At 44.9% G+C, this 25,291-nt stretch overlaps 1 protein-coding gene across 2 annotated transcripts in view; it reads left to right on the top strand.

Annotated features, from left to right (window-relative positions):
* Nucleotides 1–2,425: 2,425 nt before the first annotated feature.
* The window catches only part of pi4k2b (phosphatidylinositol 4-kinase type 2 beta), a 97,296-nt gene continuing 74,430 nt past the window's right edge, over nucleotides 2,426–25,291 (top strand). For both annotated transcript variants that reach the window (XM_070870741.1, XM_070870739.1), the window contains exon 1: nucleotides 2,426–2,971. In XM_070870741.1, the coding sequence (XP_070726842.1) occupies nucleotides 2,522–2,971 (450 nt within the window). In that variant the 5' untranslated portion in view covers nucleotides 2,426–2,521. The remainder of the gene's footprint in view (nucleotides 2,972–25,291) is intronic.

The raw sequence follows: 25,291 nt of genomic DNA, 5'->3' as shown, positions 1-25,291 counted from the left end.
TGCTGGCCAAGAACGGGGAAACACTCATCAAGGATACTGAGGCAGTCAGGGCCTGCTGGAAGGAGCACTTCGTAGATCTCCTCAATCGAGACTCTGCCTTTGACTCGAGTGTTCTCGACTCCATCCCGCAGCATGTTACCCGCCACCACCTCAGTGAGACTCCAACACTGCACGAGGTAGAAAAAGGCATAAGGCGGCTTAAAAACAACAAGGCTACGGGTGCCGATGGAATCCCTGCTGAGGCATTGAAGTATGGTGGAGAGGCAATGCTGCCGCGAATACACAACCTCATCTCTCTCATCTGGAGGGAGGAGAGCATGCCGGGGGATCTCAGAGATGCAGTAATCGTGACCATCTTTAAAAAAGGGGGACAAGTCTGACTGCGGCAACTACAGAGGAATCTCCCTGCTATCAGCCACTGGGAAAGTCGTCGCTAGAGTCCTCCTCAACCGACTTCTTCCTGTGGCCGAGGAGCTCCTTCCGGAGTCACAGTGCGGATTTCATCCCCTACAGGGCACAACGGACATGATTTTTGCAGCACGACAGCTGCAGGAAAAATGCAGGGAACAGTGCCAGTCCTTATACATGGTCTTCTTCGACCTTACAAAGGCCTTTAACACCGTCAACCGCGAGGGTCTATGGAGCGTCCTCCTCCGTTTCGGATGCCCCAAAAAGTTCGTCACCATCCTCCGCCTGCTCCACGACGACATGCAGACTGTGATCCTTACCAACGGATCCATCACAGACCCAATTCATGTCCGGACCGGTGTCAAACAGGGCTGTGTCATCGCCCCAACCCTCTTCTCAATCTTTCTCGCCACCTCACAGTCAACAAGCTCCCTGCTAGAGTGGAACTAAACTACAGAACCAGTGGGAACCTGTTCAATCTGCGCTGTCTCCAGGCCAGATCCAAGACCACTCCAACCTCTGCCGTCGAGCTACAGCACGCGGATGATGTCTGCGTCTGCACACATACAGAGGCGGCACTCCAGGACATAGTCGTCGTATTTACTGAGACGTATGAAGGCATGGGCCTTACGCTAAACATCCAAAAGACAAATGTCCTCCACCAGCCTGTCCTCACCGCACAGCACTGCCCCCCCAGTCATCAAGATCCACGACGCAGCCCTGGACACCGTGGACCACTTCCCATATCTCGGGAGCCCCCTATCAACAAGAGCAGGATCGACGACGAGATCCAACACCGCCTCCAGTGCGTCAGTGCAGCCTTCGGCCGCCTGAGGAAAAGAGTGTTTGAAGACCAGGCCCTCAAAACTGCCACCAAGCTCATGGTCTGCAGGGCTATAGTAATACCTGCCCTCCTGTATGGCTCAGAAACATGGACCATGTACAGTAGACACCTCAAGCTGCTGGAGAAATATCACCAACGATGTCTCCACAAGATCCTACAAATCCCCTGGAAGGACAGGCGCACCAACATCAGCGTCCTCATTCAGGCTAACATCCCCAGCATTGAAACACTGACCACACTCGATCAGCTCCGCTGGGCAGACCACATAGTTCGCATGCCAGACACGAGACTCACAAAGCAAATGTTCTACTCGGAACTCCTTCATGGCAAACTAGCCAAAGGTGGGCAGAGGAAACGTTACAAGGACACCCTCAAAGCCTCCCTGATAGAGTGCAACATCCCCACTGACATCTGGGAGTCCCTGGCCAAAAAACGCCCTAAGTGGAGGAGGTGCATCCGAGAGGGCGCTGAGCACCTCGAGTCTGAACGCCGAGAGCATGCAGAAATCAAGTGCGGACAGCGTGCGGCATTCCAGCCCCACCCACTCCTCCCCTCAACGACTATCTGTCCCACCTGTGACAGAGTCTGTGGCTCTCGTATTGGACTGTTCAGCCACCAAAGAATTCACTTCAGGAGTGGAAGCAAGTCTTCCTCGATTCCGAGGGGCTGCCTATGATGATGATGGATGAGCAGGACTTGGTGCGAGTTAGGACACGGTATTTAACCATAGAGATGGGACAATCTCACAGCTAAACACATGTCTTCAACTGGCATTTGCATCCTTGCAAGTTCCAGCAGGGTAACTGCATAGCAACCAGGAGCAGCTTTATTGTCACCATGGCTGAAATCAACTTACCGGGCCCTTTCTGGTCTATCTTTCGCTTCCATACCTCACGCCATGATGCATTTAACCACTGGGCCATTAAGCTTTAAAAAGATTAACAACGCTTGTTTTCAAATGAACAAGATTTACAATGTGGCTCTATGAAAAAGCACTCATTCCACAACAGTCAAAAGATCATTGTGACATCACGGTCGGAGCTTCCATGTCACTCATTCACATTGCACGCACCCGCCCCGCGTCAGCAATCTCAGCAGCGATACTGTCGCGGGGCGGGGAACAGAAAGAGGAAATAGGTGCCGCGCATGCTCGGAAGGTGGTAGAGGCGGGCCGTTGCGTGGCGACGGCACGAGTGCAGGTGTGTGAGAGAGCTCGAGCACGCGAGATGTGCCTCCCCGCCCCCCTCCACAGTTGCATCACACAGTCCAATGGACGAGCTCGCGCTGAGCGACGGGCCTGGGGCAGCGGCTGCGCTCGGGTGCCTGTCAGTGGGCGGCGGGGACGCGGCCTCCGTCCTGGAGCTCGGCGCTGTTGCACTCCGCTTCAGCAGGAGTGCGTGTAACCCGGGGGGAGCTGTGCGCTTTCTGCCCCGGCAGGAGGCTGAGGGAGACGGCGAGTCGGAGCTGGGCTCCTCCTCCTCCTTGCTGCTCTTGTATCCGGAGAAGGAACCGCTCTTGAGCTGCCCGAGCCCGGTCGACAGCTCCTGCGAGCACCCGCAGAGCCCCGGCTGCCAAGGCCCCGACCTCAACCACTTCCCCGAGGACTCCGAGTTCACCGACATCGTCCTGCGAGCCGAGCAGGCCATCGAGTGCGGCGTCTACCCGCAGCGGATCTCGCAGGGGTCGAGCGGCAGCTACTTCGTTAAAGATCCCAAGGGGGTGAGTCTGGGTCGGTGTCGGGCCGAGGGCCGCCGGCGGTGCTGTGTCCGTAGCCCTGTCTTTAAAATGATGCTTGGAGTTTCAGATCATTTAACAGAAGTTTGAGATCAGGTAAACCGGCTCTTGTTTAGTGTCCAGAAGGCTTTTTGACACTGGAGAGTCGACAGGAAATTGAATTTGGTTCAGTCCCGACTCTCTCTGCATCGTCAGTGGCGGCACCGCTTCCAGTATGATATAACGGTGGAATTGTCCCAGTGCCTCTTGTCGCTGTCTAATTGTTCTCTGTTTTATTCTCTACTTCATTTATATTTATTCATTCTTTCGTTTTCTGTAAATCTGCAAAATCTATGGAACAGGTAAACTCTGACTGTTTACCCTTCAGATTGTTGGCAGTTTTAGGGAAATCCTTACTGTTTTGTTGAATATCGGCTTGTAAACTATGAAGTGCCAAAAAGAAAAGCCCGAACAGCTCCCCTGGAATGTCACTACCATTGCTTAGTTCCCCCACCGTCAACATCTTGGAGGTCACGGTTGACCAGAATTGGAACTAGACCTTCGGTATCACTGACTACAAGAGTTGGCTCAACCTTGACTGCTCAAAGACTTTCTACAATCTACAACAACAACAATTTATATAGCATCTTTAATGTAGTGAAATGTCCCAATGTACTTCACAGGAGTATTATGCGATTAAAAAAATTTGACACCGAGCCACAAAAGTAGAAATTAGCGCAGGTGACCAAAAGCTTGGTCAAAGAGGTATATTTTAGGGAGAGATGGAGCGATTTAGGAAGTGAGTTCCAGAGCTTGAGGCCTAGGCATCAGAAGGCACGGCCAGCAATGGTTAAGCAATTGCAATCAGGAATGCTCAGGAGGGTAGAATTAGGAGTACAGACATCTTGGGGACTCAAGTCAGGGGTTATGAAATATTTGCCACTTTCTTGGATGGGTGCAGTTGCAACAACACTCACGAAGCTTGACCTAATTAATCCAGGCAATGCAATTTGCTTGTTCAATGTCACTGATGTATTGTGAACTAGCTCCAGCATGCACTACAGCTACCCACCACCAAGAAAGACAAGAGCAGTTGCATGATCCCATCACCTCCAGGTTTCCATCCAAGTTGAAGACTAATATATTCCTGTTCCTTATTGCTGGGTCAATATCTTTATAATTCTATACCTAACACAATCTGAGAGCACCATCAGCAGAGGAACTGCAATGGTTGAAGAGAATGACCCACCACTGGAATAAATGTGGCTGTCGGAGTGGTCTGAGAACAAATATAAAAAATGAATTAGGCTAATGAGCTAAAATGATAAAATGCCCGATATTGACTCAGCAAGTTCTTCCATTGAATTGCTGAGCCACAGAAACTAGCAAGGTCAAGGTTTCAATTCTCAAACTTTGTTTAATTGGCTGATCTCAACTTGCATTGCAGCAGGGGTACTACAGTTGGCATCTGCACCTTAGTTAAACAAAAGAACATAAGAAATAGGAACAGGAGTAGGCCATACGGCCCCTCGAGCCTGCTCCTCCATTCAATAAGATCATGGCTGATCTGATCATGGCTGATCTGATCATGGACTCTGCTCCACCTCCCTGCCCGTTCCCCTTATCCCTTTATTGTTTAAGAAACTGTCTCTTTCTGTCTTAAATTTATTCAATGCCACAGCTCTCTGAGGCAGCGAATTCCACAGATTTACAACTCTGAGAAGAAATTTCTCATCTCAGTTTTAAATAGGCGGCTCCTTATTCTAAGATCACGCCCTCTAGTTCTAGTCTCTCCAATCAGTGGAAACATCCTCTCTGCATTCACCTTGTCAAGCCCCCTCATAATCTTTTATACGTTTCGATAAGATCACCTCTCAGTCATCTGAATTCCAATGAGTAGAGGTGCAACCTACTCAACCTTTGCTCTTAAGTCAGCCCCCTCATCCCCGGGATCAACCTAGTGAACCTTCTCTGAACTGCCTCCACAGCAAGTATATCCTTTTGTAAATATGTAAACCAAAACTGCACGCAGTATTCCAGGTGTGACCTCACCAATACCCTGTATAGCTGTAGCAAGACAGCCCTGCTTTAATACTCCATCCCCTTTGCAATAAAGGCCAAGATTCCATTGACCTTCCTGATCACTTGCTGTTCTTGCATACTATCCTTAGAGGGGAAATCGGTCAATATCCATCAACCCTGTTAGAAGTATGCTTGTGTGGACATTGGTTGAGGACAATACTGTGTTTAGTTATGATGCTTACCCTGTTTGGTGAACGTCACCCATACTGTGACAATATACTGAAGAGGGCTTGGCACCTGTAGAACAAATTCACCTAGTCTAATCTTAATTCAAAAGTACCTGACAATTAACATCACTTTGCATTGTTTACATTGCTTAATTCACATCCCTGGATAATTCTATTTTTTGTATGCAATAGGTGACTTGTTTTCAAGAATAGATTAATCAATGACTCTAGCGCTCAATAGGAAGGTAGAAAACTGGAATAAACTAGTTTCACTTAACCCTCTCTGATTTTAAAATCTCTTATTTGCCTTTCTTCTTCTGCCCTCTGCTTTCACTGAAGCGCAGATTTGAAACATTGTTTGGGTCACACCTTGACAGAAAAACACCAAGTGCTGATGTGTAAAATATAGTCCTCACTGATGATTGCCCACACATTTCAACTTTTGATAGTGACAATTCAAAAGTGTTTACTTTATTTCTAGCAACATTTACTCCAAGTATAATATTTGTCTGTAAAATCCTGAATTGAGCTTCAAAAGCAATATTTGGTTCATCAGCAAAATAACATCCACCTAGGCCCCTACCTCATTCTGTAATGCTTATCCTACCTCCCCTTCATGTCCCCAAAATCCTTAGCCATGCTTTCCATGTTGAATTTGATTTCTCCAGTGCACTCCTCATTGGCCTCCAGTTCTGCCCTATACAAATTTGAATTAATCTAGAACTACGGAGCCCATATCTTGTCCATTTATACCCATCCTTGACAAACTCCCATGGCTCCCAGTCCCACAGAGTATTACCTTTAAAGTATTTGTCTTTGTCCATGCCTTCGAATTCCGATATGGCCTGATAGCCCTACCTCTGCAATTTGCTGCAGCCCGATGTGCACCCTCCACTCTTAACCTCTACTCTATTGCTCATCCTTCCCTTTCCTTCATCAGTAGTGGTCATGCCTTCAGCCACCATGGCATTGAATTTAGGAATTCTTTCTAAATCTCTTGCTTCTACCACTCCTCTTTCAAAACTTAAAATTTACTTCTCTGACCATTCTTTGGGTCACTGCCTTTAACCTCCTGTTCAGTTTTCATCATTTCCCTGTACAGTTCCCAGGATGGTTCATCACACAAGATGCTATATAAATATAAGTTTATATATCCAACCCCATCTTAATTGATTCCAGTGATTCTTGCTGAGTGCTATTGATTTGAGACTGTTATTGTCTATAATAGGCCCACACTCTTGTGATTATGTTCTGGGAAGCATAGATAATGAGTTTCCAAAAAAAAATGATTCTAATGAGAATCCATAGAGAGTAAATTGCATGAAGGTATTTTGAATGCATGAAGGTATTTTGAAAAGCTAACACTTTCTTTTCTGCAATCTAGTCACTTGGACCAATCAGAAAACAAAGGGTTATCTTATAAGCAGCTTATAATCTTACAATCATCCAGACACAAACTTTTATGTAAATAGATTCTTTGGTATGTTGGCAGGGCTCAGTTACTAGCCATCTTGCTCCTGGTTCAGAGGGTTGTGGGATCGAGCCTCGTATTGGGGCCCTCACAGCCTGGACTGAGATCCCAGTGCAATACAGAGGGAATATTGCAATATTGAAGGTGCCCTCTTTGGATGAGATGTAAAGTTGTCTAGCTGTTGGACATTTGAGCCAAAGCACTATTCAGAAGCGGGAGTTCCCCATGGTGGCTGTGCTAACCTTTCTCACGCAGCCAATACAAAAGAAAACCAATTCATCTTGTCATTCATCTTGTTGCTGTTTGGAATAATACTGCTGTAGAATGGCTTCAGTGTTGCTATGTAGATGTTACTTTGGAGTGTTTTTACAATGATAAGCCACAATGTCAATATTTTTCTTGCATGTAAAAACCACTTCGGATTAATTTTTTTAATGAGCTGCTTATACTGCATTTTGAATTTTATATTGTGGAAATTTGTCATAATTAAGATAGTACTGAATAAAGATTTGCAATGTTATCACTCAAGCAAAATGCTACTGTTTTCTGTAATTAATTTGAATCACTGATCGAATGCATGGTATAAGCAAAATGCGAGCAGTCCTGATGGCAGGGGAGGCTCATAATGCATCATGCTGCCACTGTGTACCTATAAATTCCTTTCCATTTCAAGGTCTCAATTGCATTCTCATTGGTTCTGTGTGTGGATGCGTGCAGTGTGTGTGTGTGGATTGGTTATAAACTTCAATACCATTGTATGTTTAAGCATTTTTACCACAAATTAATTAAAAGTATCATCCTTTAGGGTGTTTGAACATGAAACCACTGAACCAAATCTAAACTTGTGATGTAATGTGCCTATAGAGATGTTGCTGTGATGTATTGTAGGCCAGTATTTTATGGAGGTGAAGAATTAAGCAGGGAGTGTGAATCCTGATTTTTTTTGCTGGGAATGGTGAATAGTTGCAAATGTGTCATTTATGAAAGCAATTCATGAGCAGGGAATACTCCATTATGCATACATGACTTGACTTAACTTTAACAGGTAGCATGTTACTCATGTACTTGTTTATCAAACCATGCAGGAGCTCCGCATAAAGCATTTGCTTAGAGAGTGTCCTCGACCAGGCTAACATCCCCAGTATTGAAGCACTGGCCACACTTGATCAGCTTCGCTGGGCAGACTACATAGTTCGCATGCCAGATACGAGACTCCCTAAACAAATGCTTAGTTACAAAATATTTTGATTAGCAATGCAGAGAAACTTTGAGCGTACATCTTGAATGTGGCATTACAGAACAAAACACAATAATATTTCTTGAATAGGAGCGTTACACAAAATTAAATCTTGGATGTATCAGGTGGCATAGAATGTTGCAGCACAAGGTACCTGTAATGGGGATAGTGTCATGGTAAACAAGCCAAAGGAGGACAGCAGAAACGTTATAAGGACACCCTCAAAGCCTCCCTGGTAAAGAACGACATCACCACTGACACCTGGGAGACCCTAGCCGAAGACCGTCCACGGTGGCGAAAGTACATCCGGGAGGGCGTCGAGCTCTTCGAGTCCCAACGCAAAGAGCATGAAGAGGCCAAGCGCAGGCAGCGGAAGGAGCGCGCGGCAAACCAGCCCCACCGACCCCTTCCCTCGACGAGTGTCTATCCCACCTGTAACGGGTTCTGTGGCTCTTGTAGCGGACTGCTCAACCATCAAAGAACTCACTTTGGGAGTGGAAGCAAGTCTTCCTCGATTCTGAGGAACTGCCTGTGATGATGGTTTTTCAAACACCATCAGATGTTCTCGGCCTGTTTCTGAATGTCAGCTATATAGCAATTAATGGGTTTAGAAATTGTACTATGTTCGGATTCTGCTTCTGGGAATCAGAAAAGTGTGCACGCCATGAACATATTTTTCTAAATCTGAAATATTATGCCGCTATGTTCAAGACCAATATCTCTACAAAGAATTTTTATTAGGTTGACGTTTTAGACAATTACTGTAAATCGTAAGTGGGATACATGGTTGCACTAACTTTTTTCTTCCCTTATACAATTTCCAGGATGTGACTTTTATTTGCTAATTCTAAACTTAATTAGTTAGCCTTCTAAATACAGTGAAATGTGGCACAATATTTTTCCATCAGAATCGTCAAGTGTAAATACTTTGGCTTGGCTTGCCTTGTATATTCCAGTTGGGTCATCAAGCTACAGTTACAAAGGTTGCTGTTGACTTGTTGGAGCTATTACTCATCTTGCTGGGCTTATTTTTAATTGAAAGTAGATCTGATTGGTATTCTACTATAATTACATCTTTCTGCACTCTCAGCAATGACAAGGGTCAAATTGCAAGACACTATCCCCATTACAGGTACCTTCCGTTGCAAAATTCTATGCCACCTGATGCACACAATTAAATCTTGGATGCAACACCTATTCAAGAAATAGTATTGTTTTGTTCTGTAATGCCACATTCAAGATGTATGCTCAAAGTTTCTCTGCATTGCTAATAAAAATATTTTGTAACTTTGCCACAGCAAGTCTAGTTAGTTGATCAATGGCATTCTGGTTGCCGAAAGATGTCATAGTAAGTGGATGAGGACTTTCTTTGCCTTTCCCATAACTGTCTATGTGGCTTGTATTTTTGTAGCCTCTGCAAAACCTGCTAGGATATGTGGAAACAGACAAGTTCTAACTAGTTGCGAGCCGATTCTGTAGTGTTGCTCTCGCATGTTCTGAAGGACAGTCATCAGATTGATGTTTAACTTGTCCTGTACTTTCAAATTGAAAATGCGCAAATTGAAAGGGAAGCTTTGGCATTAATTTTTGGGGTCAAAAAGTTCCACAAATACTTGTATGGTCGTAAGTTTACCATCGTTACAGACCATAAACCCCTAACAGCAATCCTCTAGCCAAAGTCCCCAGTTCCAACATTAGCTGCAGCCCGAATACAGAGATGGGCTTTGATTTTGTCAGCATATACATATGATATTGAATACGGACAATCAGCTGATCACAGTAATGGTGATGCAATGTCTAGATTGCCTTCTCCATCACAAGTTAAGCTGGATAGGGAAGAAGTGTTTTATTTTTCATACATTGATGAACTGCCAGTCACAGCTGAAGAGATTGGTAGAGCAACCAAACGTGACCCAGTGGTGTATGATTATATTGCAAATGGATAGCCAAACCAGGTAACAGACAAAGATACACATCCATTCTTCTTTCGTTGGAATGAATTATCAGTCGATAAAGATTGTATCATGTGGGGTGCAAGAGTGGTTATACCAAATAAATTCAGGTCCAAATTATTAGGAGACCTCCATGACCAGCACCTAGGAATGTGCTTGACCAAGAGTTTTGCACGCAGTTACTTATGGGTCTTGATAAAGATATAGAGTACATCGTGAGTCAGTGTACGACGTCAATCGGTAAGCAAGCAACCACCATTACAGCCATGGAAATGGCCTCCCAGGGTGTGGCAAAGGCTACATGTCGATTTTGCTGAGTTAGAAGGACAACAATTGTTCATTGTGATAGCCATTCAAAGTGAGTTGAGGTGTTTCCGATGTGGAAAATAACAAGACATTGGACATTTTGCAAAGTTTATTTTCTTCATTTGGCCTCCCTGAAGAAATTGTTTTGGATAATGGACCACAATTTTGTTCCGAAGAATTTGTGTAGTTCACGAGCAAAAATGAGGTGAAACATACCAAGGTTTCACCGTACCACCCTGCTTCGAATGGAACAGCAGAGCGCACTGTACAAATTGTAAAACGGGCCCTCAAAACAAATGTTGGATCCAAATCCAAAGAAATGACAGTTGTCATTGGGTCACACATTGGCTAATTTTTTGATTACGTATCGTAATACTCTTCATACAACTACTGGTAAAACACTAGCAGCGTTGTTTCTCAAACGACCGTCACAAACCAGATTCTCGTTGTTAAAACCAAATTTGGCACAGTCTGTAGAAGAGGCACAATTAAGACAAAGAGAATCATGATAGAGGTAGAGTAAAAGAGAGAAGTGTGAAATTAAACCAGAAGGTGAGAGTGAAGAACCATCACCATAAACGGATAAAATGGTTACCAGGAAGAGTGGTGAAGATATGTGGTCCCCGCACATATTTGGTCAAGATGTTTGATAATGGACAGGTTATGTTTGTTCATATTGATATTTTACCTACAGACATACAAGGAATTGAAGGTGGGAATGACTCAATTATTTCTGACTCATCAGATAGTTTTGATACACCAGTAGCAAATCCTACATCCAATGAACTGGAAACAAATCCAAGAGAAAATCAGAATTTAAGTCTGAGTCGGAGTCAGGAAAACAAACAGCCTGAAGTTAGGGAGTTCAAATGAAAATCAAGGAAATTCATTGGAGGAAAACGTTCCTCAGGAGGAGCCTCGAATGAGTTTAAATTCAGTTTAGTTTAGAAGCAAAAGATAGAAAGAAGAAAAGTAAAAGTGGAGGGCAGAGAAACCCAAGGCAAAAAGGGCCACATTACAGCAAAATTCTAAAGCGGCAAAGGGTGTTAAAAAGACAAGCCTGAAGGCTGTGTGCATCAATGCGAGGAGTATTCGGAATAAGGTGGATGAATTAACTGCGCAGATAGCAGTTAACGGATATGATGTAATTGGCATCACGGAGCCATGGCTCCAGAGTGACCAAGGCTGGGAACTCAAAATCCAGGGGTATTCAACATTTAGGAAGGATAGACAGAAAGGAAAAGGAGGTGGGATGGCATTGCTGGTTAAAGAGGAAATTAATGTAATAGTAAGGAAGGACATTAGCTTGGATGATGTGGAATCTGTATGGGTGGAGCTACGGAATACCAAAGGGCAGAAAACGCTCGTTGGTCTGTACACAACTCCCAACAATAATAGTGAGATTGGGGACAGCATCAAATAAGAAATTAGGGATGCGTGCAATAAAAGTACAGCAGTTATCATGGGTGACTTTAATCTACATATTGATTGGGCTAACCAAACTGGTAGCAATGCGAGGGAGGAAGATTTCCTGGAGTGATTCGGGATGGTTTTCCAGACCAATATGTCGGATGGTTTTCCAGACCAATATGTCGAGGAACCATCCTAGACTGGGTGATGTGTAATGAGAAAGGACTAATTAACAATCTTGTTGTGCGAGCCCTCTTGGGGAAGAGTGACCATAATATGGTAGAATTCTTAAGATGGAGAGTGACAGTTAATTCAGAGACTAGGGCCCTGAACTTGAGGAAAAGTAACTTTGATGGTATGAGACGTGAATTGGCTAGAATAGACTGGCGGATGATACTTAAAGGGTTGATGGTGGAGAGGCAATGGCAAACATTTAAAGATCACATGGATGAACTTCAACAATTGTACATTCCTGTCTGGAGTAAAATTAAAATTGGGAAGGTGGCTTAACCGTGGCTAACAAGGGAAATTAAGGATATTGTTAAATCCAAGGAAGAGGCATATAAATTGGCCAGAAAAAGCAGCAAACCTGAATACTGGGAGAATTTTGTAATACAGCAGAGGACAAAGGGTTTAATTAGGAGGGGGAAAATAGAGTATGAGAGGAAGCTTGCTGCGAACATCATAACTGACTGCAAAAGCTTCTATAGCTATGTGAAGAGAAAAAGATTAAAGAAGACAAACGTAGGTCCCTTGCAGTAAGATTCAGGTGAATTTATAATGGGGAATAAAGAAATGACGGACCAGTTAAACAAATACTTGGTTCTATCTTCACGAAGGAAGACATAAATAACCTTCTGAAAATACTAGGGGACTGAGGGTCTAGTGAGAAGGAGGAACTGAAGGAAATCCTTATTAGGCGGGAAATTGTGTTGAGGAAATTGATGGGATTGAAGGCCGATAAATCCCCAGGGCCTGATGGTCTGCATTCCAGAGTATTTAAGTAGCCCTAGAAATAGTGGATGCATTGGTCATTTTTCAACAGTCTATCGACTCTGGATCGGTTCCTATGGACTGGAGGGTAGCTAATGCAACACCATTTTTTAAGAAAGGAGGGAGAGAGAAAACGGGTAATTATAGATAGACTGGTTAGCCTGACATCAGTAGTGGGAAAATGTTGGAATCAATTATTAAAGATGAAATAGCACATTTGGAAGGCAGTGATCGGATCGGTCCAAGTCAGCATTGATTTATGAAAGGGAAATCATGCTTGACAAATCTTCTAGAATTTTTTGAGGATGTAACTAGTAGAGTGGACAAGGGAGAACCAGTGGATGTGGTGTATTTGGATTTTCAAAAGGCTTTTGACAAGGTCCCACACAGATTGGTGTGCAAAATTAAAGCACATGGTATTGGGGGTAATGTACTGACATGGATAGAGAATTGGTTGGCAGACAGGAAGCAGAGAGTCTGGATAAACAGGTCCTTTTCAGAATGGCAGGCAGTGACTAGTGGGGTGCTGCAGGGCTCAGTGCTGGGACCCCAGCTATTTACAATCTACATTAATGATTTGGATGAGGGAATTGAATGTAATATCTCCAAGTTTGCAGATGCCAGTAAGCTGGGTGGTGGTGTGAGCTGTGAGGAGGATGCTAAAAGGCTGCAGGGTAACTTGGACAGGTTAGGTGAGTGGGCAAACGCATGGCAGATGCAGTATAATGTGAATAATTGTGAGGTTATCCACTTTGGTGGCAAAAACACAAAGGCAGAATATTATCTGAATGGCGGCAGATTAGGAAAAGGGGAGGCGCAACGAGACTTGTGTGTCATGGTACATCAGTCATTGAAAGTTGGCATACAGGTACAGCAGGTGGTGAAGAAGGCAAATGGTATGTTGGCCTTCATAGCTAGGGGATTTGAGTATAGGAGCATGGAGGTCTTACTGCAGTTGTACAGGGCCTTAGTGAGGCCTCACCTGGAATATTGTGTTCAGTTTTGGTCTCCTAATCTGAGGAAGGATATTCTTGCTATTGAGGGAGTGCAGCGAAGGTTCACCAGACTGATTCCCGGGATGGCAGGACTTGCCTATGTGGAGAGACTGGATCGACTGGGCCTGTTTTCACTGGAGTTTTGAAGGATCAGAGGGGATCTCATAGCAACATATAAAATTCTGACGGGACTGGGCAGGTTCGATGCAGGAAGAATGTTCCCGATGTTGGGGGAGTCCAGAACCAGGGGTCACAGTCTAAAGATAAGGGGTAAGCCATTTAGGACTGAGATGAGAAACTTCTTCACTCGGGGAGTTGTTAACCTGTGGAATTCTCTTCTGCAGAGAGATGTTGATGCCAGTTTTAGATATATTCAAGAGGAGTAGATATGGCCCTTCCGGCTAAAGGGATCAAGGGGTATGGAGAGAAAGCAGAAAAGGGGTATTGAGGGAATGATCAGCCATGATCTTATTGAATGGTGGTGCAGGCTCGAAGGGCCGAATGGCCTACTCCTGCACCTATGTTTCTATGAGAAAGATGTATTGTTTTGGGGATGGGATTGAACGTGGCTGATAAGAATTTTGGTCAAGTACTGCTGAAAATAATGAACTGAAGACTCGGCAACCTTTGGACTGAATTGCTAATGAGTGATCCAGTCCAAAGGTTCTAAAGCTGCTCTAGTTAGTACTTGCATGTTGCCCAATATGTGTTATGTTATTCCTTAAGTAGCGCACATATATCTAATTGGACTGGCAATGAAATATATTTGCTGAAGGGCATTTCAGCAAATTCTATAATGGCTTCTATTTGTACCCACCAAGTATATTAACACTTATTTCTTGACTTCTGTTATATATCAGTGTTTATTTTAAACTTGGTACAAAGTAATTACTTTGAAGGAAAATGTCTCATTTCAGTTTTGAGATGTCCCAGTGAGCCCATTGATGGACTTATTCCATGCAGTCTTTCCATTGCAATGTTTCAGGGACATTGCTTCCTAAAGTTACAGGCTTTAGTATTTTTTAATATTTTTATTTTAAAATGAAACTTCTATTGTCAATGTGCTTCACTCACTAAGCTAAGAGAGGGAAAATGAGACTTTAGTAAAGAAAGGATGAAATTGAGAAGAACTTTTATTCTATTTTAAGGGTGTTCATATCATCTGCTTGCTTTAGTTTCCACTTTACAACATAGGAAATTAAATTGAGTACATTTGACAGTTTCTATAAAGTGTAACTCTTAATAGATTTTTGCACTTTTTAGTTCATGCCAATACTATACTTTCAGTAATTATGGGCCCGAACTTCATTGATGTCCCTCCCGCTGCTGCCGAGGTTCCGCTGGAAATGGCTGTTTTCTGGGCGATTCCTCTGGAACTGCCCATCTCCCGTCGAGGATCCGCCTGGCGGATAAGTGGTGGGGAAGGGTTCCGTCCACGTCGCAGTGTCCCGCCCATGCTGGATGTTTATTAATCGCCATTTTGATCACTTTCCCTTGTAGTCGTGCCGCCCGCCAAAAGGACCGCTCTGGAAAAGCAGGTCCTGAGCTGGGTGGCAGTGGGTCTGCAATCGCACATCGGGCAGGAGAGAGGCAGCAATGTGATCGGGAGGGCGGGATGGAGGGAGGCAGCACTCGCCCCTCCCATGACTCCTTCTGATTACACTTCCTGCCGAGTCCCGCTCCCACTCGCCGACAGACGCACGATCGGGCTGCCGCTCACGTAACGGTGACCAAAGCGGCTCCCAACAGGACACGGCGGTAGTGGGCGCCAAAAACTGACCTTCCGCCTGGTGGCTGCCGAGAAATGGGCGGCCATCAATTTCGGGCCTCACGTATTTTAGGTATTAGACTTAATGATAAAGAACTGCATAATGTATATTTTTGGATTTAAAAAGTTGTGTTTCCTCTCCCTTGATTCTATAGACAACGCTATTGATTATTATCCTGCTAATTTTTCATTGGTACCTTGTGCTAAATCGGTATCTTTCTGGAAAATAAAGTTGTGCTTTGAGATGATTGGTCTTGACACACATCTGGCTCGTGAATGGCAGCTGCTTCCCATTCACTGAAGCTGTTTCCATTCAATCACATGCCTGCCCAAATGGAGGCAACATACTCATCACTAAACTTCATCTTTGCCTGCCTTTCTACAACCAAACATTGTTCCCCTCTTCCACCTCATTATCTATCGCCCTCTTAAGTCTTGTAACTTCCTCATTAAGATCTCTTCCGTGAGTTTCGGCACAGACCTTGCTCCTCATGCTTTATGATTTGAGCCTGCACCTAAATTCCCAGTCTTGCTGTACTCTGCTGCCCTTACTTCAATTCTCCCTTCACACAAATTTCATCATCCAAACCACCATCTCGAGCTCAGCATCTCTCACGGTCTTGCCACCTCTGAGCTTGCAATCACTGCAATTCTCTTTCACTTCATCTCCCTTACCATGTGTGTATCCCTGCCTACTGCCAATACCACGATTATGCATCATTACTTTTGCCCCAGCCCCCCTCTCACCCTAACCACAACTCCTGTCACATTACAGCTGCTATCATTTTTCCCTGGCCTACCCCCTCCAAACTCAATTCTGAGATGCACTTTTGATTTCCTCCCCATCCAAATTCTGACCACTCAATTATCTTTTCTCAACAAATGCTTGCCAACACAGTCAATGGCTTCATTTTACTGTGGCACTATCCCCCTCTTCAAAACAGTAATAATCACTCCCTTTCATAAGCTACCACCCCATTTCCGTCGGTCTAATCTCTGTTTCAGCACCAAGGCTGCCCTCCCCTATCACTGGTTACAGTATTATCCCTCCTTGTCCTGCAGAATCTCTTCAGCGATCAACCCTGTCGACTACACCATCCTCCTGTTAGACCCACCTTCCATGGTCTAGCTTTATGTATGTCTTTTTGCATTTCTATTCCCACCTGTTGCAGTGCAGTGAGTACATAGAAACATAGAAAATAGGTGCAGGAGTAGGCCATTCGGCCCTTCTAGCCTGCACCGCCATTCAATGAGTTCATGGCTGAACATTCAACTTCAGTACCCCATTCCTGCTTTCTCGCCATACCCCTTGATCCCCCTAGTAGTAAGGACCTCATCTAACTCCTTTTTGAATATATTTAGTGAATTGGCCTCAACAACTTTCTGTGGTAGAGAATTCCACAGGTTCACCACTCTCTGGGTGAAGAAGTTCCTCCGCATCTCGGTCCTAAATGGCTTACCCCTTATCCTTAGACTGTGACCCCTGGTTCTGGACTTCCCCAACATTGGGAACATTCTTCCTGCATCTAACCTGTCTAACCCCGTCAGAATTTTAAATGTTTCTATGAGGTCCCCTCTCATTCTTCTGAACTCCAGTGAATACAAGCCCAGTTGATCCAGTCTTTCTTGATAGGTCAGTCCCGCCATCCCGGGAATCAGTCTGGTGAACCTCCGCTGCACTCCCTCAATAGCAAGAATGTCCTTCCTCAGGTTAGGAGACCAAAACTGTACACAATACTCCAGGTGTGGCCTCACCAATGCCCTGTACAACTGTAGCAACACCTCCCTGCCCCTGTACTCAAATCCCCTCGCTATGAAGGCCAACATGCCATTTGCTTTCTTAACCTCCTGCTGCACCTGCATGCCAACCTTCAATGACTGATGTACCACGACACCCAGGTCTCTTTGCACCTTCCCTTTTCCTAATCTGTCACCATTCAGATAATAGTCTGTCTCTCTGTTTTTACCACCAAAGTGGATAACCTCACATTTATCCACATTATACTTCATCTGCCATGCATTTGCCCACTCACCTAACCTATCCAAGTCGCTCTGCAGCCTCACAGCATCCTCCTCGCAGCTCACACTGCCACCCAACTTAGTGTCATCCGCAAATTTGGAGATACTACATTTAATCCCCTCGTCTAAATCATTAATGTACAGTGTAAACAGCTGGGGCCCCAGCACAGAACCTTGCGGTACCCCACTAGTCACTGCCTGCCATTCTGAAAAGTCCCCATTTACTCCTACTCTTTGCTTCCTGTCTGACAACCAGTTCTCAATCCATGTCAGCACACTACCCCCAATCCCATGTGCTCTAACTTTGCACATCAATCTCTTGTGTGGGACCTTGTCGAACGCCTTCTGAAAGTCCAAATATACCACATCAACTGGTTCTCCCTTGTCCACTCTACTGGAAACATCCTCAAAAAATTCCAGAAGATTTGTCAAGCATGATTTCCCTTTCACAAATCCATGCTGACTTGGACCTATCATGTCACCTCTTTCCAAATGCACTGCTATGACATCCTTAATAATTGATTCCATCATTTTACCCACTACTGATGTCAGGCTGACCGGTCTATAATTCCCTGTTTTCTCTCTCCCTCCTTTTTAAAAGTGGGGTTACATTGGCTACCCTCCACTCGGCAGAAGCGGTAACTAGAGGGCAAAATTTAAGGTGATTGGCAATAGAACCATAGGCGCTATGAGTCGACTTAAAAACACAGCGAATTGTTATGATCTGAAATGCACTGTCTGAAAGTATGACGGAAGCAGAGTCAATAGTAACTTTCAAAAGGGAATTGGATAAATAATTGAAAGGAAAAATGTACAGGGTTATGGGGAAAAAGAGCAAGAGAGTGGGACTAATTGGATAGTTCTACCAAAGAGACGGTACAGAGACAGCACAGAAGGAGGCCATTCAGATCATCATGTCATTCTACGATTCAGTTTTGGATGGTTCAGTCTGGGTGAATGGCCAGGAAGAGAGAAGTAGTAGTTAACAAGGGTTTATCCATCAGGGGCTGAACATTTTACAAAAGCAAAATACTGCAAATCTGAGATAAAAACAGAAAATGCTGAAATACTTAGGTCAGACAGCACCTGTGGAGAGAAACAGTTATCACTTCAACTTGATGACCTTTCATCAGAACTGGAAAAGGTTAGAGATGAAAGCAAGTACAGAGGCAGGGTAAGGGGGAGGGGAGGAATGCACAAAAGGGAAGGTCTGTGATAGGATGGAAGGCAGAAGAGATTAAATGACAAAAGGGATGATGGCGCAAGGCAAAAGGAGATGGTCGTGGGGCAAGTAATGAAACAAAAGATCTAGAGGTGGTGTAAATGGGAATAGCAGAATCATCAGCAATAGCTGGCATCTGAAAAATGGAAGCAGAGGTTATGATCTGAAATTGTTGAACTCATTGTTGAGTCCAGAAGGCTGCAAAACAGTCATCCAATCTGCATTTGGTTTTCCTAATGTTAAGTTGGGGAAAGTCACAGCTTATCCATGATGAATGTTGGACAGGTAGTTTGAAAGCACAGACTTGGTCACAGGGCTGTGAGGTTGGGGAAGAGGTAAAGCTGGCAGGAAGTCAGCATACATATGGAATCAGGCCCGTGTCTGTGGTTGAGATTCCCGCACAGCAGAATGTAGCTAAGAGGAGGGATCGAGTATAGAATATTGAGCGACTCCAGATGAGACAGTGTAGAGGGTGGAATGAGAAGCCATTGCTGGAGATCTGTGTTTAGATAGATAGGAATAGAATCATGCAAGAACAGTCTGCATAACAGAGATGCAGCAATGGAGAAAAACAACATGGTCTACTAAATTAAACATTGCAGAAGTTATGAAGGAGGCGGGATAACTCATCATGGTTGCAGACACAAAAAATGCAATTTTGACTTTGGCCAAACATGTTTTGTTGCTGTGAGCAGGGTGGAAATCAGACTGTGAAATTCAAATGGTGTTTTAAGGCAATGAGGCATTCTAATCAAGAGGAAAATAAAATTACAGATTTGGTGTTAGTCGAAGACAGAGGTAGTGTGTGTTTTGTTGAGGCAAGGGGAGTTGATAAGTGGTTTTAAAAGGGAGAAAGATTTCTGTTGAGGTGTAGATATTATAAACACAACAACATCAATTTATAAGGTAACAAAAGTCAGCCTTGCAACTCAAGTTAAATCTCCATACATGCATGATAGTATACATTTCATACCTTTGTTACGAGTTTACAACATTTAATAGATTAGCAATGACAATATTGAGTCTTTCCACTTTTGGGACTTGGGTTGAGGACTCAGACTGGATGGGATGTTGCAGTCAGAGGAGTCTTTAAGAGTTCTACGTAAAACATACTGAGCCAGTTTCAAAATAGGTCTAAAAACACAAAAATGCTCACAATTTGGCATAAATCTGCATCAAAAAAGTCTGTAAGAATGGATAGTATGAAACGTAATGTTCATTGGAGGGGGGTCTTCCCTTTCACAAATCCATGCTGACTTGGACCTATCATGTCACCTCTTTCCAAATGCACTGCTATGACATCCTTAATAATTGATTCCATCATTTTACCCACTACCGATATAATTCCCTGTTTTCTCTCTCCCTCCTTTTTTAAAAAGTGGGGTTACATTGGCTACCCTCCACTCCATAGGAACTGATCCAGAGTCAATGGAATGTTGGAAAATGACTGTCAACGCATCCACTATTTCCAAGGCCACCTCCTTAAGTACTCTGGGATGCAGTCCATCAGGCCCTGGGGATTTATCGGCCTTCAATCCCATCAATTTCCCGGCTAATAAGGATTTCCCTCAGTTCCTCCTCCTGACTAGACCCCCCGACCCCTTTTATAACCGGAAGGTTGTTCGTGTCCTCCTTCGTGAATACCGAACCAAAGTACTTGTTCAATTGGTCTGCCATTTCTTTGTTCCCCGTTATGACTTCCCCTGATTCTGACTGCAGGCGACCTACGTTTGTCTTTACTAACCTTTTTCTCTTTACATATCTATAGAAACTTTTGCAATCCGTCTTAATGTTCCCTGCAAGCTTCTTCTCATACTCCATTTTCCCTGCCCTAATCAAACCCTTTGTCCTCCTCTGCTGAGTTCTAAATTTCTCCCAGTCCCCAGGTTCGCTGCTATTTCTGGCCAATTTATATGCCACTTCCTTGGCTTTAATACTATCCCTGATTTCCCTTGATAGCCACGGTTGAGCCACCTTCCCTTTTTTATTTTTATGCCAGACAGGAATGTACAATTGTTGTAGTTCATCCATGCGGTCTCTAAATGTCTGCCATTGCCCATCCACAGTCAACCCCTTAAGTATCATTCGCCAATCCATCCCAGCCAATTCACGCCTCATACCTTCAAAGTTAGCCTTCTTTAAGTTCTGGACCATGGTCTCTGAATTAACTGTTTCATTCTCCATCCCAATGCAGAATTCCACCATATTATGGTCACTCTTCCCCAAGGGGCCTCGCACAACGAGATTGCTAATTAATCCTCTCTCATTACATAACACCCAGTCTAAGATGGCCTCCCCCCTAGTTGGTTCCTCGACATATTGGTCTAAAAAACCATCCCTTATGCACTCCAGAAAATCCTCCTCCACCGTATTGCTTCCAGTTTGGTTAGCCCAATCTATGTGCATATTAAAGTCACCCATTATAACTGCTGCACCTTTATTGCACGCACCCCTAATTTCATGTTTGATGCCCTCCCCAACATCACTACTACTGTTTGGAGGTCTGTGCACAACTCCCACTAACTTTTTTTGCCCTTTGGTGTTCTGCAGCTCTACCCATATAGATTCCACATCATCCAAGCTAATGTCCTTCCTAACTATTGCCTTAATCTCCTCCTTAACCAGCAATGCTACCCCACCTCCTTTTCCTTTTATTCTATCCTTCCTGAATGTTGAATACCCCTGGATGTTGAGTTCCCAGCCCTGATCATCCTGGAGCCACGTCTCCGTAATCCCAATCACATCATATTTGTTAACATCTATTTGCACAGTTAATTCATCCACCTTATTGCGGATACTCCTTGCATTAAGACACAAAGCCTTTAGGCTTGTTTTTTTAACATCCTCTGTCCTTTTAGAATTTTGCTGTACAATGGCCCTTTTTGTTCTTTGCCTTGGGTTTCTCTGCCCTCCACTTTTCCTCATCTCCTTTCTGTCTTTTGTTTTTGCCTCCTTTTTGTTTCCCTCTATCTCCCTGCATTGGTTCCCATCCCCCTGCCATATTAGTTTAACTCCTCCCCAACAGCACTAGCAAACACTCCCCCGAGGACATTGGTTCCGATTCTGCCCAGGTGCAGACCGTCCGGATTGTACTGGTCCCACCTCCCCCAGAACCGGTTCCAATGCCCCAGGAATTTGAATCCCTCCCTGCTGCACCATTGCTCAAACCACGTATTCATCTGAGCTATCCTGCGATTCCTACTCTGACTAGCACGTGGCACTGGTAGCAATCCCGAGATTGCTACTTTTGAGGTCCTACTTTTTAATTTAGCTCCTAGCTCCTTAAATTCATTTCGTAGGAACTCATCCCTTTTTTTACCTATGTCATTGGTACCAACGTGCACCACAACAACTGGCTGTTCTCCCTCCCTTTTTAGAATGTCCTGCACCCGCTCCGAGACATCCTTGACCCTTGCGCCAGGGAGGCAACATACCATCCTGGAGTCTCGGTTGCGGCCGCAGAAACGCCTATCTATTCCCCTTACAATTGAATCCCATATCACTATCGCTCGCCCACTCTTTTTCCTGCCCTCCTGTGCAACAGAGCCAGCCATGGTGCCATGAACTTGGCTGCTGCTGCCCGCTCCTGATGAGTCATCCCCCTCAACAGCACTCAAAGCAGTGTATCTGTTTTGCAGTGGGATGACCACAGGGGACCCCTGCACTACCTTCCTTGCACTACTCTTCCTGCTGGTCTTCCATTCCCTAGCTGGCTGTGGACCCTTCTCCTGCGGTAAGACCAACTCGCTACACGTGATACTCACGTCATTCTCAGCATCGTGGATGCTCCAGAGTGAATCCACCTTCAGCTCCAACTCCGCAACGCGGACAGTCAGTAGCCGGAGGTGGACACACTTCCCGCACATGTAGTCGTCAGGGACACTGGTGTTGTCCCCGTGTTCCCACATGGTACAGGAGGAGCATATCACATGACCGAGCTGTCCTGCCATGACTTAACCCTTAGATACACTTAAATTGCCGACAACAATGTTAAAAGTTACTGACTAATAAAGAAAAAGAAAAACTACTCACCAATCAGCAGCCAATCACTTACCACGTTGGCTGTGACGTCACCTTTTGATTTCTTTCTACTTCTTTTTTGACTTCTCTCAGCTGGAGCTGCACAAGTCACGCCTCTCTCGACGCTCCCCGGACTGCTGAGCCTTTTATAGGCCGCTGCCTCTCTCGACGCTCCCCGGACTGCTGAGCCTTTTATAGGCCGCTGCCTCTCTCGACTCCTGCCTCTCTCGACGCTCCCCGGACTGCTGAGCCTTTTATAGGCCGCTGCCTCTCGCGACGCTCCCCGGACTGCTGAGCCTTTTATAGGCCGCTGCCTCTCTCGACGCTCCCCGGACTGCTGAGCCTTTTATAGGCCGCTGCCTCTCTCGACTCCTGCCTCTCTCGACGCTCCCCGGACTGCTGAGCCTTTTATAGGCCGCTGCCTCTCGCGACGCTCCCCGGACTGCTGAGCCTTTTATAGGCCGCTGCCTCTCTCGACGCTCCCCGGACTGCTGAGCCTTTTATAGGCCGCTGCCTCTCTCGACTCCTGCCTCTCTCGACGCTCCCCGGACTGCTGAGCCTTTTATAGGCCGCTGCCTCTCGCGACGCTCCCCGGACTGCTGAGCCTTTTATAGGCCGCTGCCTCTCTCGACTCCCGCCTCTCTCGACGCTCCCCGTACTGCTGAGCCTTTTATAGGCCGCTGCCTCTCTCGACTCCCGCCTCTCTCCCATCTGTAATGACTTCTCTTCCCATCCATGCATAGCCCCCGTGAAGCTCCTCCCTAGGATCCATTCTTGTCTGACTTCTTCCTCTTTCGCACGCTGTCTCTGTGTCATCAAGGAGCTTTACCTCTTCACCTCCATTGTATTTGCAACTGCTTCTATGCTGACAACTGAACATTGGGAAGATCAAAGCTATCATTTTCAGCCCTTTCCACTGACTTCCCTTCTCCTGTGTCACTGACTCTGTTCATCTTCATGACTAGTCAATCAAGCTGAACCAATCTTGACCCAGAGTTGGGCTTCAAACCCAATGTCCTATTCGTCATAAAGAACACTTAATTCCACCTTCAAAACATTGACCCTGCTGCCATTGAAACCTTTATCCATGCTTTCGTATCCTATCGACTCTTGCTTTTATTATTTCTTCAATAACCACCTTTTTCACTGCATGCCAATAAACTCCTCCTCCTTAACCTACACTGGCACCTAGTTCCACAATGCATCGAAATTACAATCCTCTATCCTATCTACAAATTAATCTCTGCCTTACTTTCCAAAAATCTCTACCCCGTGCTTTTTGTCTTCATTTTAAAAACCTGCTTGAATCGCATCTCTTTAACCAAGGCTTTGGTCGCTTAAACCCCGATTTTCCACCTTCACGATTTCTGGCACCCACGTACGATTACGTTCGTTTCTTCCCTCCCCGTTTGCGCAAAAAAAGGTACTTTCCACAAAGCAAAAGTTATTTTCAGCGCTGCGCTACCCGAAGACAATTCTGGGGGTGGAGTTTGTAGTGTGCGGCGAAAAATCACTGCGCATGCACTGGAAAAAAAATCACTTTCATATAAAAACTTTAATAAAGGCATTAAAAGATATAAAAGTTAATTAGTGAATAAATGTATTAACTTTATTATACAATATGTAGTTTTTAAAAAAAAAAATGTTTAAATCTTGCACAGACAAGTTTTTTTTTAAATTGTATGCCTCTTCAGCTGCTCTGCTGGTACAGGAGTCCAAGGTTGCATTTTCCTCTCTTCCATCCCCACCTACCCCTAGCCTAAGTAGGAAACTTGCCAAAAATATTTAAATTAGCATGGCCCCAGAAAATCAGATGTAACCCCAACCCAATGGACTTGCGCCTAGGATTACAACTATTCATGAGTGGGGAGGACCTTCGGCCCAGGACTGCAGCGGGCCTGAGCGCCGATTTCCTTAAGTTAAGGTTTTTTTTTTCCACAACGGCACCCAAGGTCACTCTGCGCCACTTCGCAAAAAATCGTTGGAGAAACTGGCATAAATGGCCAGAAGCGGTGAGGAATCCCTTTTAAATGCAGACCAGCAGTGCAAAATCTGGCGCTGACAGTCGGCGCCGGCGTCAAATCTTTGTGGAAAATCTAAGCTTGGGTGACTGCTTTTCAGAGCACCTCCGTTCAGTCCGCAAGTGTGACCCTGAGCTTCCTTCCCGTTGCCTGTTACTTTAATTCTCCACTGCATTCCCACTCTGACCCCTCTGTCCTCGTCTCCTACACTGTTCCAATGCAGCTCAACGCAAGCTCGAGGCACAGCACCTCATCTTTCGTTTAGGCACTTTACAGCCTTCTGAACTCAACATCGAGTTCAAAAATGTCAGTGTGCAACCGCTGCCAATCTTTGGCTCCCTTTCGTAACAGTGGGAGGCATTCAAGGAGGAGTTCCGGAAGGCGCAGGCCAAACATGTGCCCTTAAAGAAAAAGGTTGGGAATAATAATTCTAGAGCCCTCTGGATGTCTAGGGACTTACAGGGGAGGATAAAGAAAAAAAGGGACGCTAATGTCACATACCAACGGCGAAATACTATAGAATCTTTAGAGGAATATAGAAAGTTAAAAGGCAAAATTAAAAAGGATATTGGGAGCGCAAGAAATTCTTGGCTAGTAAAATTAAGGAAAACCCTAAGATGTTCTATAAATTGTAAGGGGTGGTTTTCAGGGGGTCAGCTTTCC

Source organism: Pristiophorus japonicus, chromosome 2, assembly GCF_044704955.1.
Source record: "Pristiophorus japonicus isolate sPriJap1 chromosome 2, sPriJap1.hap1, whole genome shotgun sequence".
NCBI lineage: Eukaryota > Metazoa > Chordata > Chondrichthyes > Pristiophoridae > Pristiophorus > Pristiophorus japonicus.
This window is presented reverse-complemented; position numbering and strand designations above follow the sequence as displayed.